At 42.8% G+C, this 17,820-nt stretch overlaps 1 protein-coding gene across 12 annotated transcripts in view; it reads left to right on the forward strand.

Moving 5' to 3' along the window:
- LOC112255228 (R3H domain-containing protein 2) overlaps positions 1-17,820 on the forward strand; it is a 74,007-nt gene that overhangs the window by 31,817 nt on the left and 24,370 nt on the right. For 6 of the 12 annotated variants that reach the window (XM_042324187.1, XM_042324195.1, XM_042324184.1 and 3 more), the window contains 11 exons: positions 7,465-7,716; positions 7,859-8,094; positions 9,585-9,626; positions 11,596-11,803; positions 12,219-12,297; positions 12,756-12,815; positions 15,122-15,262; positions 15,460-15,568; positions 15,880-15,975; positions 16,388-16,437; positions 17,535-17,588. In XM_042324187.1, the coding sequence (XP_042180121.1) occupies positions 7,900-8,094; positions 9,585-9,626; positions 11,596-11,803; positions 12,219-12,297; positions 12,756-12,815; positions 15,122-15,262; positions 15,460-15,568; positions 15,880-15,975; positions 16,388-16,437; positions 17,535-17,588 (1,034 nt within the window). In that variant the 5' untranslated portion in view covers positions 7,465-7,716; positions 7,859-7,899. Of the gene's footprint in view, positions 1-1,605; positions 1,693-7,464; positions 7,717-7,858; positions 8,095-9,584; positions 9,627-11,595; positions 11,804-12,218; positions 12,298-12,755; positions 12,816-15,121; positions 15,263-15,459; positions 15,569-15,879; positions 15,976-16,387; positions 16,438-17,534; positions 17,589-17,820 lie in introns of all 12 variants that reach the window. The other 6 variants (XM_042324186.1, XM_042324185.1, XM_042324191.1 and 3 more) reach the window with 6 other exon arrangements.

The following is a 17,820-nucleotide window of genomic DNA, read 5'->3' on the forward strand; positions in this document are numbered from 1 at the left end:
ACTTGTGTAACTAGCATGCTGTTGAATCAGCTTCTTGATATGCCACACCTGTCAGGTTGATGGATTATCTTGGCAAGGGGGAAATGCTCACTAACAGGGATGTAAACAAATTTGTGCACAAAATTGACTTAGCCACAGAGGATCAATAAATAAAAATGGCTGTGAATTGTTTCAAATCAGATGCACGTTGGCCTCTGCCTATTTTGGTAGCCCACAATATATGCAGTGCATGTGGCAATATGTGTGAAGATGTCTGGAGTATAAAGGGAGGGGTGTTTGGCGCCGATATGGCGTGTTTCTCTCCAGAATGGACAATATCGCAATATTATTTTTTGCGCAAGTTGTCTGTACCTTCACCAAAACTCCAGTATTTTTCCTGCGTAGCTTGTTCCCCATCTTTTAAATCAGGATGCCAATTTTGTTTTCAGCACTTTTGTTTGTGGCTGATCAACTCATTTTCTCAAGGCTGTCTTTTGTCCCTCTGCAGCAGACATATGGTGAGCGGTATGTTTTGACGATGGAGTCACAATACATATAGAATCGTTAGTATTGCAGTACATCTCGTATCGCCACCTATCGTGATATCATATTGTGAGGTCCCTGGCAATTCCAAGCCCTACTGGACAGGTGTGCTGCCCAAGTCTGTAGCCCTATCTATTGTTGGATGTCTGGGGTTGAGGGGGAGGTAGCAGGGGGCCTGGCTGGATGGATGGATTGAGAAATTGAAGGAGGATGGTAAGGGTGTGGCATGGTGCCTGGCTGGCTGGATGGTGTCGTCCATTCAAATCATCCCCTCTTTCCCTGGGGGCTGCAGTCTGGCTCAGGCATTCCTGGACAACCCCTGAATGGAAGGATGTGTAAAGGGAGGGAAGGAACGAATTCCACACCGACCCCACACACTGAAGCCTACTGTATGAACTAACTTTGAGATAAATTATAAGGGCCATGTGTTTTAACTGGCAATGTTTGGAGAACTATAAGGTATTTATGAAACATTTGGTGAATGCTTTCGGCTACGTTGGCACAGTATGTGGAAAGTAGGGAATCGGCCTAATGATGTGTGGGGCTCAGGCTGGGCTGAGTAGGCTACTAGCTGTCCATATGCGAGTGCAGGACCCCGGAACAGGAAGTTCACCTCTCTATCTGTCGAGGTTTACTAGTTAGCTCTTCAGACCTCACTTCTTCTCCCTCTCTCTGTGTTTGTCTGCTCCTCAAATCTGCTAAGTTTAGGGTTCACTTGGAGCAGATCTGCTGCAGCCTGCTTATTCACCAACATAACACAGAACATAACAGAGCGGAGTGTGTGAGGGAGTCAACCATCTGTACCAGGATTTACGTTAGCCGGTAATAGCCAGGTTTTGGCCCAAAATAAATAAATACTTTTTTTTAAATAGAAAAGCCGATAAATGAAATTGGTGCCAGCCAATTGTCTGGGAGAAAAAGAAAAGGCTTTTTAGCCTATTAATTGATGGAAATAGCAGCCTGTCGACACATTTGACTGGTCATGCTTATCAGTCTATAGATTAATTTGCATAGTTTAGTGGTATTAAATTGGCCTGTGTGTTCAGTATATTCATTTGTTTCTTATTTATCACACGAGTACAGATGGGGCCTTTGAGTGGGAAATCTGCCAGACAGCACGAGAGCTGCTGCTACAGCATCCCAAACACTAAATGCATAGGCAAATGGAAGGTAGGCTTCATCAGCACGTCACACACCACTTTGCAATGAGCTGGAGGTAGTATGCGTTTTCAAAACATATACTTAATTGTTTGAAACCTGCATTTTTAAAAAAAAACTTCATATTTTGAGGCATGTCTTACCTTGCCTCAAAGTAGCCTAGCCCAAATCAGACCAATTATTTGATATAAACTTTCTTTCATTGTCCAGTAGCCAAACGCACAATCCTAGTCATATTAGCAACCCACGCTAGTTGTTTCATATTAGATCCCCTCTTCTTTCTACATGTTGAAATGATATTTTACATCTGTCTCATGAAACTGTTCTCATGTGCTTTGTGGATCAAACATTTGCACTTGGCCTACTGCGTTTATAATGTGAATAAATACGTTTATCAACATTTTAAGCTAAACGTTCTGATCTGTTATGTCAGACTTTTGCTTTTTACTGTTTTTGGGCTGTAGCCTAGGCATACTGGCTGTATGAATGTGGGATCTATCATCCCACAACTGTAAATGTGGATAGTTATTCTATCTTCAAAGTGCGCATGAGAATTCGGTAAAAAAAAGGGCTGCACATCGTTGCATCACCTTTTATGCCCTGTTAATATGAATTACCATAATCTAAAGGGGTTAATGTCATTCTGAGCACAGTGGGTTGACACTCTAATCAGGTTACGCACCCAATGCATATAAATGTCCGGTAAAATTAAAATGCGGCCTGTCAAATGTCCGGTGAAACCCTGATCTGTACATAAACCAGTGTGCGAAACCCTGATGTCTTAATCTCTCTTTGTGTGTGAGCTGAACTCCTTAAATGCACAGAGCCAGGTAATTGGGGAAGGAAGCAGGGTGATATAGCCTAAAAAGAGAGGTGTGTGTGTGTGTGTGTGTGTGTGTGTGTGTGTGTGTGTGTGTGTGTGTGGCAGGCAGGCAGGAAGGGGGTACGGTACGACAGAAAGTAGTCTTGGTGACAGAGCCTGTTGCCATGGAGCTGGGCCTCCCATTGGTGGAGGCATGGGCCAATCACACAGCAGCACAGTCCGTTTCATCATTGAGAAAAAAAAATTCTGCTCTCTGCCATTTCTTTCTTTCTCCCTCTCATCACTGACTGCTCCTCCTTCCTGTACTATAAAAAGTGCCAAAATTACATAAGGTTTGTAATGGGAGCGGGACTAGCTTCTGATGTTTGTCTTGACACACATTTTGTGTGAGTGAATAAAAATGTAGCAACCGATCTGTTGCAGGCAGCATTTTTTTTGAATGAGGCTAATCAAGATACATGCTCATTGGCACAGATTTATCCTAGATTTCAACACATGTAGCCTAGTCCTAACCTCATGCTGTGCTTAACTCCAATGGGTGCAACTCCACTGGTATTTTAGTGTCTTGAATAATCTTCCCGTTTGTTAGGAAATGTAAAGGCTTGTGGACATGAAAGGATGCTGCATGGTGGAGTCCCCCTGTCTGTCCTCCATGGGTAGCAGTGCTGAGAGGCAGTGACTCATACAGTTGTTTTTGGCTTAGGGTACATCCCGTCCCAGTAACACTCTTATGTGTACTTGTGACTTGCCCTTTCTCCTTATATTCTAATGGTGATGATGAATGATATTGACAAGTGTGGGTGAAAATAGTTGTGAGGTAGGCAATAGGCTAGTCGATTGTTAGTCATTCATAAAGAAATGCTCTCATGCTGTAACCCCCGTCTTTCTCTCGCTCCCCTGCACACATTCCAGCACTCCTTCCCTTGTCAATAATGCATAGAAAGATCAGTATCCCCTCTTCCTTTCTTTCTCTCCTCTGTCATTCGTAATGAATGAGGGAGGTGTGACATTCTGGCCAACACCTTTTGCTCTCACTTGCCATCTCTTCATATAACTCTCGCTTTCTCTCCCCCCCCCTCTCTCTCTCTCTCTCTCTCAATCCTGACCTGCCATACACTCTTTCCTCATGTGTCATAGAGGATACCCCTGCTCTGTCCCTCCTCTCTCCCTCCCCCTCTCTTTTCTCTGCAGTGTTCTTTTTTCCTCTTCCTCTTTTAATGTCTTCTCTTAAATTGTCAGCCTGCTGACGCCATCCTCCTTCTCTCTGCTCAGCCCACTCACTCCTGTGGGACACGCTCAGCTCTGACTCATTCACCCTCTTTCTCTCTCCCTCGCTCCCTCGCTCCATCACTCTCTCCCTCGCTCCATCACTCTCTTTCTATGAGACACACACGCACACACTCAACACTTTTTTCTATTACTCTTTCTCTTCTATTTTGTCATGACCCATCTATGTGAAGCTTGCCACAATAGTGGACTTTGCGGTTAGCCTTCAAAATAAATGTTTGACATAATTCTAATTTGTATTAATTTGCATCACTGTCAATGACATACTTTTATTTTGAAGTCTGCACGCAAATTCAACTCGTGCCTAATGCTTATTGTGGTCTAACCTCACTAGCCAGATTAAGCTAGCTGGCTGCTTATAACATTAGCTTTGGGCAACAGGGTTAAGTAGCTGGCTAGCTATTTATTTTCATTAACCTAAGTTCAATTTCAATAGACGAACAACAAGTGGCAACCTAGCTAATTCTTACAATGATTCCTAAATCATTGCTAAGAATAATGAAAATAACTGCAGTTTCTACTGGTCATTGTTTTCAGGCTGGTTGTCCCCCAAAAATTATTGGTCACATACACATGGTTAGCAGATGTTAATGCGAGTGTAGCAAAATGCTTGTGCTTCTACTTCCGACTATGCACTAATATCTAACAAGTAATCTAACAAATTCACAACTACCTTATACACACATGTAAAGGGATGAATATAATATGTGCATATAAATATATGGATGAGTGATGGCGTGTGGCATAGGCAAGATGGTATAGAATACAGTATATACATATGAGATGAGTAATGTGGGATATGTAAACATTATTAAAGTGGTGTTATTTATTGAAGTGGCTAGAGATTGAGTCTGTATGTTGGCAGCAGCCTCTGTTAGTGATGGCTGTTTAACAGTCTGATGGCCTTGAGATAGAAGCTGTTTTTCAGTCTCTCGGTCCCAGCTTTGATGCACCTGTACTGACCTCGCCTTCTGGATGATAGCGGGGTGAGCAAGCAGTGGCTTCGGTGGTTGTTGTCCTTGATGATCTTTTTGGCCTTCCTATGACATCGGGTAATGTATTGGTGCTAGCTAGGTACCAAGCTAAAGCTAGCTACCCCAGAAGTTGCGGTCGAACAAATTATGCTTTATTACCAACACAATATTGTAAACACATCGTTCGTTGCCAGCGTTTGCTTGTTTGCAGACTTCTTTGTACAGCTTTGACAGTGCAACTGTATCTTTTTGGACACGCGAATACCCAAACGGCTTTCCATAGTTTGTATGTCTTGAAGCTAATAGCAGTGACGCTATTACTGTGTAACTCCGGTAGGGCAATGTCTGAAAAATAGCGCACTTGGTAGTGTGTACCGGTGCTCGACCAGTCGGCAAAAGCCAACATCACCCACGACAGAACGGTTGATTGACAAGGGCAATGAATTCCATTATCTTGGCTTTAATGGATTTTGCCTTTGAGTTGTCTCACTGAAATGTTCTTACTCTTTCAAATGACTGCTCGACTCGTTGACTGCTCGATCCACACAGAAGACATTGTGGGCTAGGTTAGGAATGCTGTGTTGCATGTGTAGCGCAACATTTTACGCTGCGTTATTATGTCACCTACGTTATATAGGTATGCACAGTAGCTTTGACATCGTTTTTTAACTAGACATGATACCTGATACCGATGTTTGCATTTTTAGCCAATATCGTCCGATTCCAATATGTTCACCGATATATCGTGCATCCCTAATGACCGGTTCATCCACACAGGGTTGTACAGAGCAGGGGTATGACAGGACATGTTGCTTGTTAACCCTTCTCCTATGATTTCCCAGGCCTTTGTAAATCGAATCAAAATCTGTCTAAAAAGCAAGAGATCTGTTTTTTTTTGCATGGGTTGCGCATCTGTGGTGAAAGGTGACAGAGCTAGAGCAGTGTTGGACCATAAGACATCCCGAAAATCAGTCTTCTTAGGACGCTTTAGACGTTATCGTCACAGTTTGGCCTACAAAACTATTGAGACTAAAGATGACTCACAAAGTCAGATATTAGCATTTTTCACACATGTTCAAATCTTCTATGAGGGACTTTGTTGAGCTTCACAATCAATTTGAGATACTTTCGGTTGATTTGGACATGCTAATATCGGTCCATTGAATTGGATTTGTGCGACAAATGGAAAAAAACGTTAGCGTGTAGGAATAGTGCCAGGGAAACGAAACCATAGAAAGGATTGCTGTCATACCTTCTCCATAGACTCATTTGTGTGTATAAGGTAGTTGTGAATTTGTTAGATTACTTGCAGGGTAAGGAAAATAATATAATTTAGGAATTTGAGTGAACTATCCCTTTAAAGGATGCTGTGTAGGCTTTTATTAACTATTGCAAATGTCTAGTGTTGACCATTGAGGCCATTTCATGTGTCTTTCATTTGTTTTTAGAAAGCTGTTTATGTGACGTGGATGATTCGGGTCTCTTCTTCCTGCTCTCCTCGGCTCCTCTAATCTACATATTTATTTCTAAAATCAATCTTCCTTTTGCTCTCTCTCTCTCCATCTCTCTCCCTCTCTCCCCCCCTCCATACCAATGGCAGCAGCTGAGAATGACGTCACCGTCTCCCTGGCAACTCTGCCTGTGAAGAAGGGAGGAAAAAGCAAGGGGAGAGAGAGGAAATGGTAGCTGAGAATAGGCTGGCTGGGGTAGCCCGGTTCATTCATAAGCACCTCAATTTCACACTCATTCAGTTTTTCTGGCAGAGAGAGACAAATAAGTGTTATTTTTAGCACAGCATGTCCCTCTCTTCTGCCCATTAGAGCCACAGTCTCTCAGCCATGTTATATTCCAAACAAAATTACAAATTTGTTCTGCTTAGACCTTTATCTAGTCATTCGATAATGTTGACGTGTGTGTCTGACTGTGTGAGAGTTTTGCAACGTGTCCGTGTCTCCCTGTCTTTATCTGCGTAGATATAAGGCTGTTCTGTGGTGCAGAGTTGCATAAGTCGGGACTCCTCAGCAACGAGTGCAGTTGGTTGGCGTTCATCCGTGTGCGTGCCCTGGTCATTGATGACGCTGTTGCTGTGCCTGGGTCTTCCCCTGCTGTGGGAATCCCTGCATGCCATACTGCTGCAGCACCACACACACACACACACACACACACACACACACACACACACACACACACACACACACACACACACACACACACACACACACACACACACTCTCTCTCTCTCAAACACAGCCTCCTGATGATGTCAGAGGAAACTGTGTTAAAGCTGAAGTGTGTGTTTGTGGGACAGATGGTGTGTTTGTGGGACAGATGGTGTGTTTTTCAAAGCTTCTGGTAGTCTTCCTATGTGTGTTTGTTGTTGAGTAGTGAGAGCGCTGCCTGTCCTGAAGATGTTAGCAGTATGTCGTCATGGTAATGTTTAATGGAGTGCTGTTTATGAGTGGGAGAGAGAAACACGCCATCTCACCTGTCAGTTTGTGTAAATTGGTTCAAAAAAACAAACGTTTCTGAGCGAAAACCATACTTTTTTCAGCTCTGGTCTGCAAGTGGTCATTCATGCATTGGCTGAATTTCTATTTCCACAGCTAGCCCTATGGTTTTACTCATCCCACGCTTTGAGCAGTGAGTCAAACCAGTGTGTTGTAACTGTTAGTGAAGTCATTGTCTTCCTGTTATCCCCAGGGGTCGTGACTGGTGGAGCTATCTTCACCATGCTGCTTCACTGATACGCACAGACGGAAGGATCGACAGACAGACCCAGTCAGCGGGTGCCACCCCCTTCTTCTCTGTGTCAGCTGTTTCTCCCACCGGCTACCTCCCCCTGTACAGAACTTGCTATGGAATGCCCTCACCTAGTGGACCAGCACAGTCCTCTTTAGGACCCTTTCCTGGGAACCCACTCTATAAGGAATCGGCATAGCTGATCTTTCTCAGGTACTGTTCACTGTATACATTAACTACATTGTCCGTGTCTCCTGATTCTTACCATGTTTAGGGTTTTCCTTGGCCCTGTACTGCATTTGAAACTCAGGACCATTTAATGGATCTATCCTCTCTCTCCCTCCTCATCTTGAAGTAGTCTCTGGATCCTCCTACCCTCCACCCTCCCCTGAGAAGATGTCTGTGAGCCTGGCTGGGGAGGATATCCAGACGGAGGGTGAGAGTGGAAGTAGTGGAGTGCTCCATGATGACTCCAGCAACAGAGGGAAGCTCTCCCCATCCCCTGAGCCCTGCCAGTGGAAAGAGGGCACTGGGACTGGAGGCACTGGGGAGGGCATGGAGGCAGAGGAGAGTGCCACACAGGACTCACAGGTAACTGACCTCCAGGCGACTTTGGATGTGTCCCAATAATCTCTCCTTTCTCCCGAAGTGTGAACTTGTTCACTTTTCTTCATAGGTTTGAAAAGGAAATGACTGGTATATGGAATCTCTAGTCCATGCCAACATTAATCCAATGCTTTTAAATGTGTGGGCTGTCGTGAACGGGTGCACACTTCTGGAGGAAAGAGAGATTATTGAGAAGCACCCTTTGCCTCCTCTGCACTGCACTCGAGTTCCAATTTCTGGAAAGGTTTTTAAGGAATACTACAGTCCAGAATTGAATGTCAGTGAATTTTGTGGCTATTTAGATTAGAACATATTCAGCCATTTATATTGTGATGACAAAGTATATTTTTGCAGACATGGGTTTTTTCCTGCTCTGTTTGAACTGAATCTCCCATCATGCATTGCATAGTTGCTTATGGCCATGATGCGTATGTGCTGCAAGCTTGTGAAAGGAGTGTAGTGGGAGTGGGTTGGCAGGGATGGATGTCGTTACAGTTGAGACAAATTGAACCCTTCTTTGGAATGCCTGTCATTGAAACATTACAAACAAATTGTATGTTATCTTCATGCCTTGTTTGAATATTGAATTTGAAGCATAGGTGTCTATTTAGCTATGTCGATTCACTGTAGGTAGTTGCTACCTGCTCTGTCTGGCTTGCTGACTAGCTAGCTAGTGACTATGCTGTTACCAGACAAGCACTCCAAACTAGTTAACAGGTTAGACTGCATAACTACATATTATGGCATGTCAGTCAGTTTGCAAGAGTATCTAGCTAGTTGTGTTTCTGCTTGCTTAATGCATGCAGCTGACTAGTGCTGCAAATTGTTACACTTGGTCCAGTCAAAGGTAGCTAGCTAGCTTGACTGTAACTAGCTAGTTTGTTGAAACAGTAAAATATGTTGCTAGCTGTGCTTCTAGCTTCAAACACTATCTGCATCTTAATGGAGTAAAAATGTCAGGTGAACAGTACTTTATCAGCAACGTTATATTCCATCTTGTGCCAATCTAGTGGTTTCACCTACCAGCTGTGCAGCGCAGGCTACACGGAGAAGCAGAACAATTGGTAGGCGGAAACCACTTGATTCGCACAAAATGGAATAGAAGCTTGCAGATAAAGTTCGTCATTACACAATTTCATGTTTACAACATCTAAAGACCCGCAGCACTACACTGAGAACTTCGCCATTTCTAAAAGGATGTATTTGGGTGTTTATTTATGTTTTTCCGGAGACCCCATACTGCAGAATGAGCAATGGGGAAGTATATTGCGGGTGCGGTTCGTGTTTGGACCCTTCCATAACATGCCATTTACATTAATAGAGATTTGGTTCTAAAATAGTGAACCAATCCTTTAAACTTTTTTCTCACTAAAATACGGTTTTCACAAACGTTATTTAACATTGTAAATCTTACGAAATTGTCATTTTGAGTGTAGCTAGTATTCTTAGTATTACCACATTTTCTCCCCTTGCAGAGAAGGGCTCAGAACCACGGCCATGGGAGGAAAAGGGCCAGGGTAAGGACTGCATTATTCTGTCTGTTGCATTGTTGTTGGTTTAAGTTTGCATATCGTGATCCTAATCCAGGAATTTAAGTCCACCCGTTACGGCTGGTAGGACCCTTTCTATCATCTACAAAGTTCGCTCATGCTAGTTAGAAGGTTAGATAGACCAGGAGAAATCGCAGAGGTGAGGTCGCCCAAGCCATGAGCTCAGCTTACCGAGTGTATTTATGGAAGTCTGCTTTTGTTTGTGTACTCACAATTTCCTTGCTAATAGGATAATACATGTTCTCTTCCCTTACATCTCATTTCTGTCTGTGCACACACCACACACACAACACACACACACGCACACCCTCCTTGCAGCTGGGTTAGGTCTTTGCATCAAACCGCTCTCCCTCTGTCTGTCCCTACATCATTTCTAGTGTAGGCTTCATCATGACATCATCTGCTCTCTCACTAGATTGAGACGATGGGAAGCTGGTTAGCCCTTCCACCAAATGAAATCCTTCCCAACGTTTGGATTATGAAGGCTATACATCTCAAAAGGATCACATGCATGTCTGCTGGTGCTGAGCGATTAGTGGGTAGTTCTTCAAAGTAGATCAGTCATACTGCTCAATACAAGCGATCTATCATTTAGATGTATTGTCTGTCGGGTAGACACTTGCATTCGTGAAGTATTCAGACCCCATCACTTTTTCCACGTTTTATTACGTTAAGACTTTTTTAATTAAATCGATTAAATATTTCCCCCCCCCACCTCATCAATCCGCACAACCTCATAATGACAAAGCAAAAACAGGTTTTTAGAAAGCAATCGGGGGAGTAGTGCTTAGGTCAGGGAGGTGACCAAGAACCCAATGGTCACTTTGACAGAGCTCCAGAGTTCCTCTGTGGAGATGGGAGAACCTTCTAGAAGGACATCGATCTCTGCAGCACTCCACCAATCAGGCCTTTATGGTAGTGGCCAGTGGGAAGCCACTCCTCAGTAAAAGGCACATGACAGCCCGCTTGAGTTTGCCAAAACGCACCTGAAGGACTCTGACCATGAGACACAAGATTTTCTGCGCGGGGGGGGGATGGATGAACGGAGCAAAGTACAGAAAGATCCTTGACGAAAACCTGCTCCAGAGCGCTCAGGACCTCAGGCTGGGGAGAAGGTTCACAATTCCAACAAAGCTTGAGAGGGTCTGCCGAGAAGAATGGGAGATACTCCCCAAATACAGGTGTGCCAAATCTTGTAGCGTTATACCCAAGAAGACTCGGGACTGTGATTGCTGCCAAAGGTGCTTCAACAAAGTACTGAGTAAAGGGTCTGAATATTTATATAAATGTGATATTTCCTTTTTTTAAATGTGGGCTATTGTGTGGATTGATGAGGGGGAAAAATCTATTTAATACATTTTAGAATAAGGCTGTAATGTAACAAAGTGGAAAAAGTGAAGCGGTCGGAATTCTTTCCGAACGCACTGTACCTAAGAAACTGTCTATATCCCTCTCGTTCTTGGAGCATTCTGTCACTCCTTTCCTCGTCTGTCTGCCGGCCCCACAGGCTTGCCCGGGCAAGAACCCATGAGAACAGGCTAGGTGCAATGGATTCCCGTCATTGTAGTTAAGTGCAGAAAACGTGGTGATTAACTATGAATATTGGCCTGTTGAAGACCACACCTTCCTGCAACGTCACAGTTTACGCCTGATATGATTTCTCCCCACAGAAACGGCGCATTGAGCTCACAAAAAAACATAAAGTAAATGGTTTTCATATAATTGAGCTGACGTAAATAAACTGACATTTCAGCTAATCGCTCAGCACTGCCGGCATGCAGCTTTTTTTTCTCACATCAGTTAACTTTTACCTACTTTACACTACAACATTTAACATATGTTTAAAAATATTTACAGTGTGCAATGTTGTTTGGTCTATTTGTATCTAAGGACCAAAGTACTATAAGTTTCTCCTATCTGGTTGTGTGTATGATAGTCCAATGCCAAGCTGAAGCTGGTGAGGAGCCTGGCGGTGTGTGAGGAGTCATCAGGTCCGTTCTGTACTGACGGACCTCCAGACCAGGACGTCATCCAGCTGCACATCAGCTGCCCATCAGACAAGGAGGAGGAGAAGTCCTCTAAGGATGAGTATGAGAACGAGGAGAAGAACAAGGACAAGACTCCACGCAAGATGCTTTCACGAGGTAAGCTGCCTACCTGAGGGAAAAAATGGTTGTCCTTACAATGAATATCAGTTCAGGAGTTAGGGTTTTTAAATGTAGCGCTGAAGAGGGATATGCAGGGAGTGTTTTTATTATTATTAGGGAGAGTGTGTGTAAAAAAAGATCTTCCATTCGTGTGTTCAGAAACAACACACTATGAGCCAAGCAACTCTGACCGTGTGCGTGCACACGAGCATAATGTATACGCTTGGGTGGTGTGTGTTTGTGCGTAGCAGAAAATAGTTGACATGGAAACAATCCTCTAAGTGCGTTTTGAAACAACACACCCTCTCTGACTCTGACGCTTTGTGTGTGTGTGTAGATGCTCCTGATTGCATGCGTGCGGTTTGTAGATGGTGTGTGTGGTGTCATTTTTTTCTGTCTCTTTCCCCTCCAGACTCCAGCCAGGAGTACACAGACTCCACCGGCATCGACGTGCACGAGTTCCTGGTCAACACACTGAAAAACAACCCCAGGTAACACACATACACACACTTAAAAACAACTTGAGGCAGAGGAACCTTATCGATCTCCTATCACAGCCACATCACTAAATGGTATCTAGATGTAGTCTGTTGCCATATGAACCTGCAGGTCCCCCTAGTAATGGAAATGGATTGAGAAATTCTGCTCTAAGGGCTGAATCGCAACAAGTTTTTTTCCCACAAATCTATCATCAATGCATGACTGAAGTGAAAATCCAAGTTAGGTGCACAGATCTCAAGTTGGGTTCCGGCTGTAAGCGAATGCTGCTGCAGTTGTAGTAATCCTGCGGTGGTCTGGACGCTACAGTAGCTGCCCAGCCTCAGTCAGGACGGCTTGCTGGAGTATTCACTGCGGTGAATGGAGCCTTTGCTCTTTGTATGAGTAGTTGCCACTCTCTCCGTCTCGTTCTCTATCTGTCTCCCTCACTCTCCCTCTTTCTCTCCAACAGGGATCGAATGATGCTGCTGAAACTAGAACAAGATATCCTGGAGTTCATTAATGACGACGAGTGAGACACATTTCCTATATATATATATAGTACACTAAAGTAGTGCTCTAGAAAGGGAACGGGATGCATACACATTCTCTACTACAAACTCGACTCACTCTACTTACATTTTAGCTTTCTATGTCTCCCCGTCACAGTATTTTTAGATGGTATATTGTACTTGTAGTTGGTATATCAGCCTGGAAATCTGTGTCCTCCTGTCGATTGGATGGTATACAGGTTTGGAAATTAACACCCGCCAAATGCTGGGAGATTTGGTCATTGGAGGGTAAGAATGTATATTTTACCAGCCACATTGGCAGCTGGTCACACAGACCATTTGGGAACATTGTTTATTTTTTAAAATCTAAATGCCACATGTAGAAGAAGTTGGTCAAATTGACAAGGAAGGCTACTAAAATGTGACTTTGTCCTCGTGTTTCATGGCCAGTTATATTGTTTTGTTCACACGCTAGGTGGTTGTTCAATGCCACTAGGAAGACTGATTTCTTTCATCAGAGACAAGCGAGTACCCAAGTTACCATGGTAACTGCTCGTCCCTTAAGGGGGCAGCTTTACATTTTTGGTCTTACCTAAGGTTTGAGCATGGATCACTCCTAAAAACTTTTATTCATGAACTTTTATTAATTTTGTATCATTAAAACACTCAAATACTTTTGTTCTCCTAGATGTATTTGTGTGCTGCTACATTTCTACTCAGGGGCACATCGTGAACTCCAGCGTGGTGCCCTGGGGCCAGATTCACAAAACCCTTAAGAACAAATTTCTTAACGTCCATTTTTTCCCTAAACTATAGACAAAGTTGCTATTTCTCAATAAAATTATTGGAAATGTTCTTAATTTGATATATTCTATATTTCTTCCTAAGAGTATACGCAATAAATTGGATTCTTGAAAATAATGTTTTAGATTTCTTCTTGTAAATGTACTTAACTTTAGAGCAGCTAAACCCTTGTCTTGAGACGAATGGATACTTTTGGAACCATGAACATTTTCTTGCGTCACAGACACTTGGCTACCGGGTATTTAAATACAGCAAGAAAATAAATTAAACGCACATTATCTAGCTAGCTAGTAATTAACAATATTCTAGACGTGCTTAATAGCTTGCGCTATCTCGTCAATTTGCAAAGAAACACTTGGCTAACTCGGCTTACGACGTTAACATTAGCTATGTTGGCTATAAAGTTGTTACACGTTAGCTAACTTACTTACCGGTCCCGCAGTCCCTCTACCACCGTTTCCTATCATGGAAATCACCTTCTCCAGCTGCTCCACATTAATTGTCTCTCAGCTTCCTTCTTCTTAGCAGCCGACTTGATGTCGGACCACTTCTTTTTTACGGCGTCACTGTCCCTTGCCATACCCCGGAATGCAGAGTCAGACTCGGCCAATCTCGCCCATCCTCTCTTTTTGGTCTCTGCAGTGACGCCCCCACCCCCCCCGCAGTTATCAAGTCTCCCCAACAGCAACCGTTTCTTGGCTGCCATTTCCTCCACCGTCACTTCAAGCTCTTGTTTGCTGAAGTTTTTATTGCGCTTTCCTTGATTATCCACTATTGATATAGCTAGTCTGATGCCTATAATGTGTGAAAAATAACAAAATAACAATCCTATCATTCCTGTCGCATAGGCTTATTTATTGGTTTCAAGCAGGTCACGAATATCAATGCCACATAAGATATTTACGAAGTTCCTAAGAAAATTGAGGAATTGCATTTACGAACTATCTTATGAACTTCTTATTTTTTTCTTTAAAATACTTCATATGTTTGTTCTGAAATTGTTTTGTGAATCCGGACCCTGAACTTTTGTGCACTTTGTTTATTCTTGATATTCAGTTGTAGAACTAAATGATTGTTAGAAAAACAGAAAGCACGGTCATCTGGATTTTTTATGTGTGTGTGTGTGTGTGTGTGTGTGTGTGTGTGTGAGACTGAATGAATGGATGAATGAATGAATGAATGAACGAACGAACTACCTACCTACCTACCTACCTACCTACCTACCTACCTACCTACCTACCTACCTACCTACCTGTATTGCGGAAAACCTATTTTGGCAGGTAAAGAATCTTGAATGGCTGGTGGACCAGAACGTTTATTTACCACACAGATGGTGTCTTTACTCTCATCTCGAGTTTATTTGGTCTTTTTTTACCATTTTATCTAAGAAAGATGTGTAGAGACACTGTACTTCCACAAGGGTATCATTACTCGACTGATAGGTTGGTGTCCATCACAGATATCCTATTAAATTAGTTATAATATGTAGTTCTATGGTGTCATCTTCTCCTTTCCCATCCAGTAACCAGTACAAGAAGTTCCCCCAGATGACATCGTACCACCGCATGCTGCTGCACCGTGTAGCTGCCTACTTTGGCATGGACCACAACGTAGACCAGACTGGCAAGGCCGTCATCATCAACAAGACTGGCAACACACGCATGTAAGTGGGAGAATGGTATAAGTTAGAAGACAATGAGTGGAACTTAAATGGCAATGAATAGAAGTTGGAGGACAATTAGTAGAACATAGAAGGAAATTAATAGTAGTTAGAGGGCAATTAGTAGAACTTTGTAAGACAAAGAAACAAATAGCTTCCATTGTCAGACCAAGAGTTGCTGAATATGTTTTCTTCTTCAGCCCAGATCAAAGGTTCTCAGAGCACATCAAGGATGAAAGGAATTTGGACTTCCAGAAGAAGTTTATCCTCAAGAGAGACGATGTTAGTATGGACAAGGATGATAATCAGGTGATGATAGACACTTCTTCAAGTGTAGCTTTTTATAATGTAGTGATTTTAAAATACTTTAATCATTTTAAAAAGTATTTCTTGCTCTCTTTAGCTTTGTTTATCTTTCTACAACACGAGATATGAGAAGGCTGAATATCATATATCCCATTGACTTTAGTATTGATAAAAAATTGTTGAATAATAAATTGCATATTTTACCTCACACTTACTGTATTTTTGTGAAGATGCTCTGAAGAGTATTCAGTGAATACCACTTCTGTCCAATGAGGTTGCTGATCCCGCCCCTCTTTCCTCTTGTCAAATCGCAGATCCGTGTGCCGCTGCAGGATGGGCGGCGCAGCAAGTCAATAGAAGAGAGGGAGGAGGAGTATCAGAGGGTACGAGACCGGATCTTCGCCCGAGAAGTAAGTGGCGGGGCACACTCAACAGTGGAGATGGGCAGTTGGACTAACTTGTTAACTTGTCCCCCACTGTCTGTTCCACTAACCATTCCTCCCATTGTATAAACTAACAGCTAATTGTATTAACTCATGGGTGGAGAGAGAACGGCTTACTTCATACAGTAGAGTCTATTCAGGTGGAATAGAATTAAGACGGCAGAGTAATAAGTGAAGTTAATATTTTTGGAGGTTGTGAGTGAACCTTAGGTAACCTTAGCTTATACAGTACTTGACAGAATTGACATGAGTCAGTTTTCACAGTCCAGGCAGTTACTGTAAATGAGAATATGTTCTCAATAAACTACCCGGTCCAATTATTGCTAATAAATAAATATAGTTTTGGGATCGACTAGCTGTAGCTATTCGTAATGTACAGGTGTCTCTTCCTTTTCAGTCCTCTCAAAATGGATACATCAACGACAACAGGTAAGCTCACAGTAACAGTACAGTATGCATCACAATGGACAGCTTCATGTGTGCACTTGTAAAGGGAGTATGGAGTTAGTCCCCAGCCAGTTTACTCCCCTAGGTGGGTAGGAGAAGTAGTCAGGGGGTGGCCTGGTCACATCAGGGCTCCTAACCCTGTTCCAACCCCCCTGGCACCATCAAACTATGCCACCAAGTTACATTTAGGTGTATTTCAAGACATCAAAGTTCACATGCAATAATGCTGGCAATATAAGCATGCTGGCAGTACGTTGAAGTTTCACGGACCAGGGTTCGGTTTTGCTGAGTTGGAATTAATGATGTGTATAAACCCTGGATTGCTGATGCTATGTATTGGCCATTGAGAGGCTTTGAAGCAACCAGTCGGCCATATTGGCACTCCCCAGTAGGTAGCAGTCCTCCACAGGAACGAAAGGAATTTTATAGTATTTCAATTAAATGTTACAAGACAAAATTAAAGGTATTTTAGATATTTTGTTGTAGTGGGGACAGTAACATTAGTGATCTCTAAAAATGATACTTTAATGACATTTTAAAAATATATTATTGCTAGCTCACATAATATAATTTAATAGTCTGAATTAAGGTGTCTGTAATAGAATAAATGTGGCAAAAATGAATTTAGACATTAATAAATCAATTTCTATAACTTCCTAAATATTTTTTACAACGGTGGGGGAGTTCCAAGATGGGAGCCATGGTAGCTTCAACACAGCGCTCCCTATCAGTCATCTAGTGTATAATTCATTGGTTGGAATGTGGGGTGAATTGATACTCATGTGTAGCTGAGAATAGTTTTCCAAATATATTCCAAACAAATAAGTACAGCTTTCAACCCCTCTCCCTTTCTGATAGAGATGAACGATTAACAGATGTACTGAGAGAAGGAAAGAAGTATGATAACTTTGTTCCTTGTTTTGAGCTGTCTACATTTTTGCTCTGTGTGCATTATTTCTCTGTTCTGGCGGTTAGATACAGTGCAGTACTGTTACCTACCTACCTACCTGGCCCCCTCTCCTATACCCACCCACTAACACCCGGCCTTGCCTTTCTCTCCTTCCACTATCACCCAACAGACTTTCCACTGAAGGCTACTCCTCTAGCTCTCAAAAGAGGAGACAGATCTTTAGGTACTGACACAACCTGGTGATGTGTGACTAGTAGCCTGTGATTGTGTTGCCATGCCCATCTACCCTCTATCTAGTGGTGATTTTATGACTGACTGGGTGCGTCCGGAATGGCACCTTATTCCCTACATAGTGCACTACTTTTTGACCAGAGACCTATGGGCTTTGGTCAAAAGTAGTGGACAATAAAGGGCATAGGGTGCCATTTCGGACGCAGACACCGGGTGTTCTTGCT

Source organism: Oncorhynchus tshawytscha, linkage group LG07, assembly GCF_018296145.1.
Source record: "Oncorhynchus tshawytscha isolate Ot180627B linkage group LG07, Otsh_v2.0, whole genome shotgun sequence".
Lineage (NCBI taxonomy): Eukaryota > Metazoa > Chordata > Actinopteri > Salmoniformes > Salmonidae > Oncorhynchus > Oncorhynchus tshawytscha.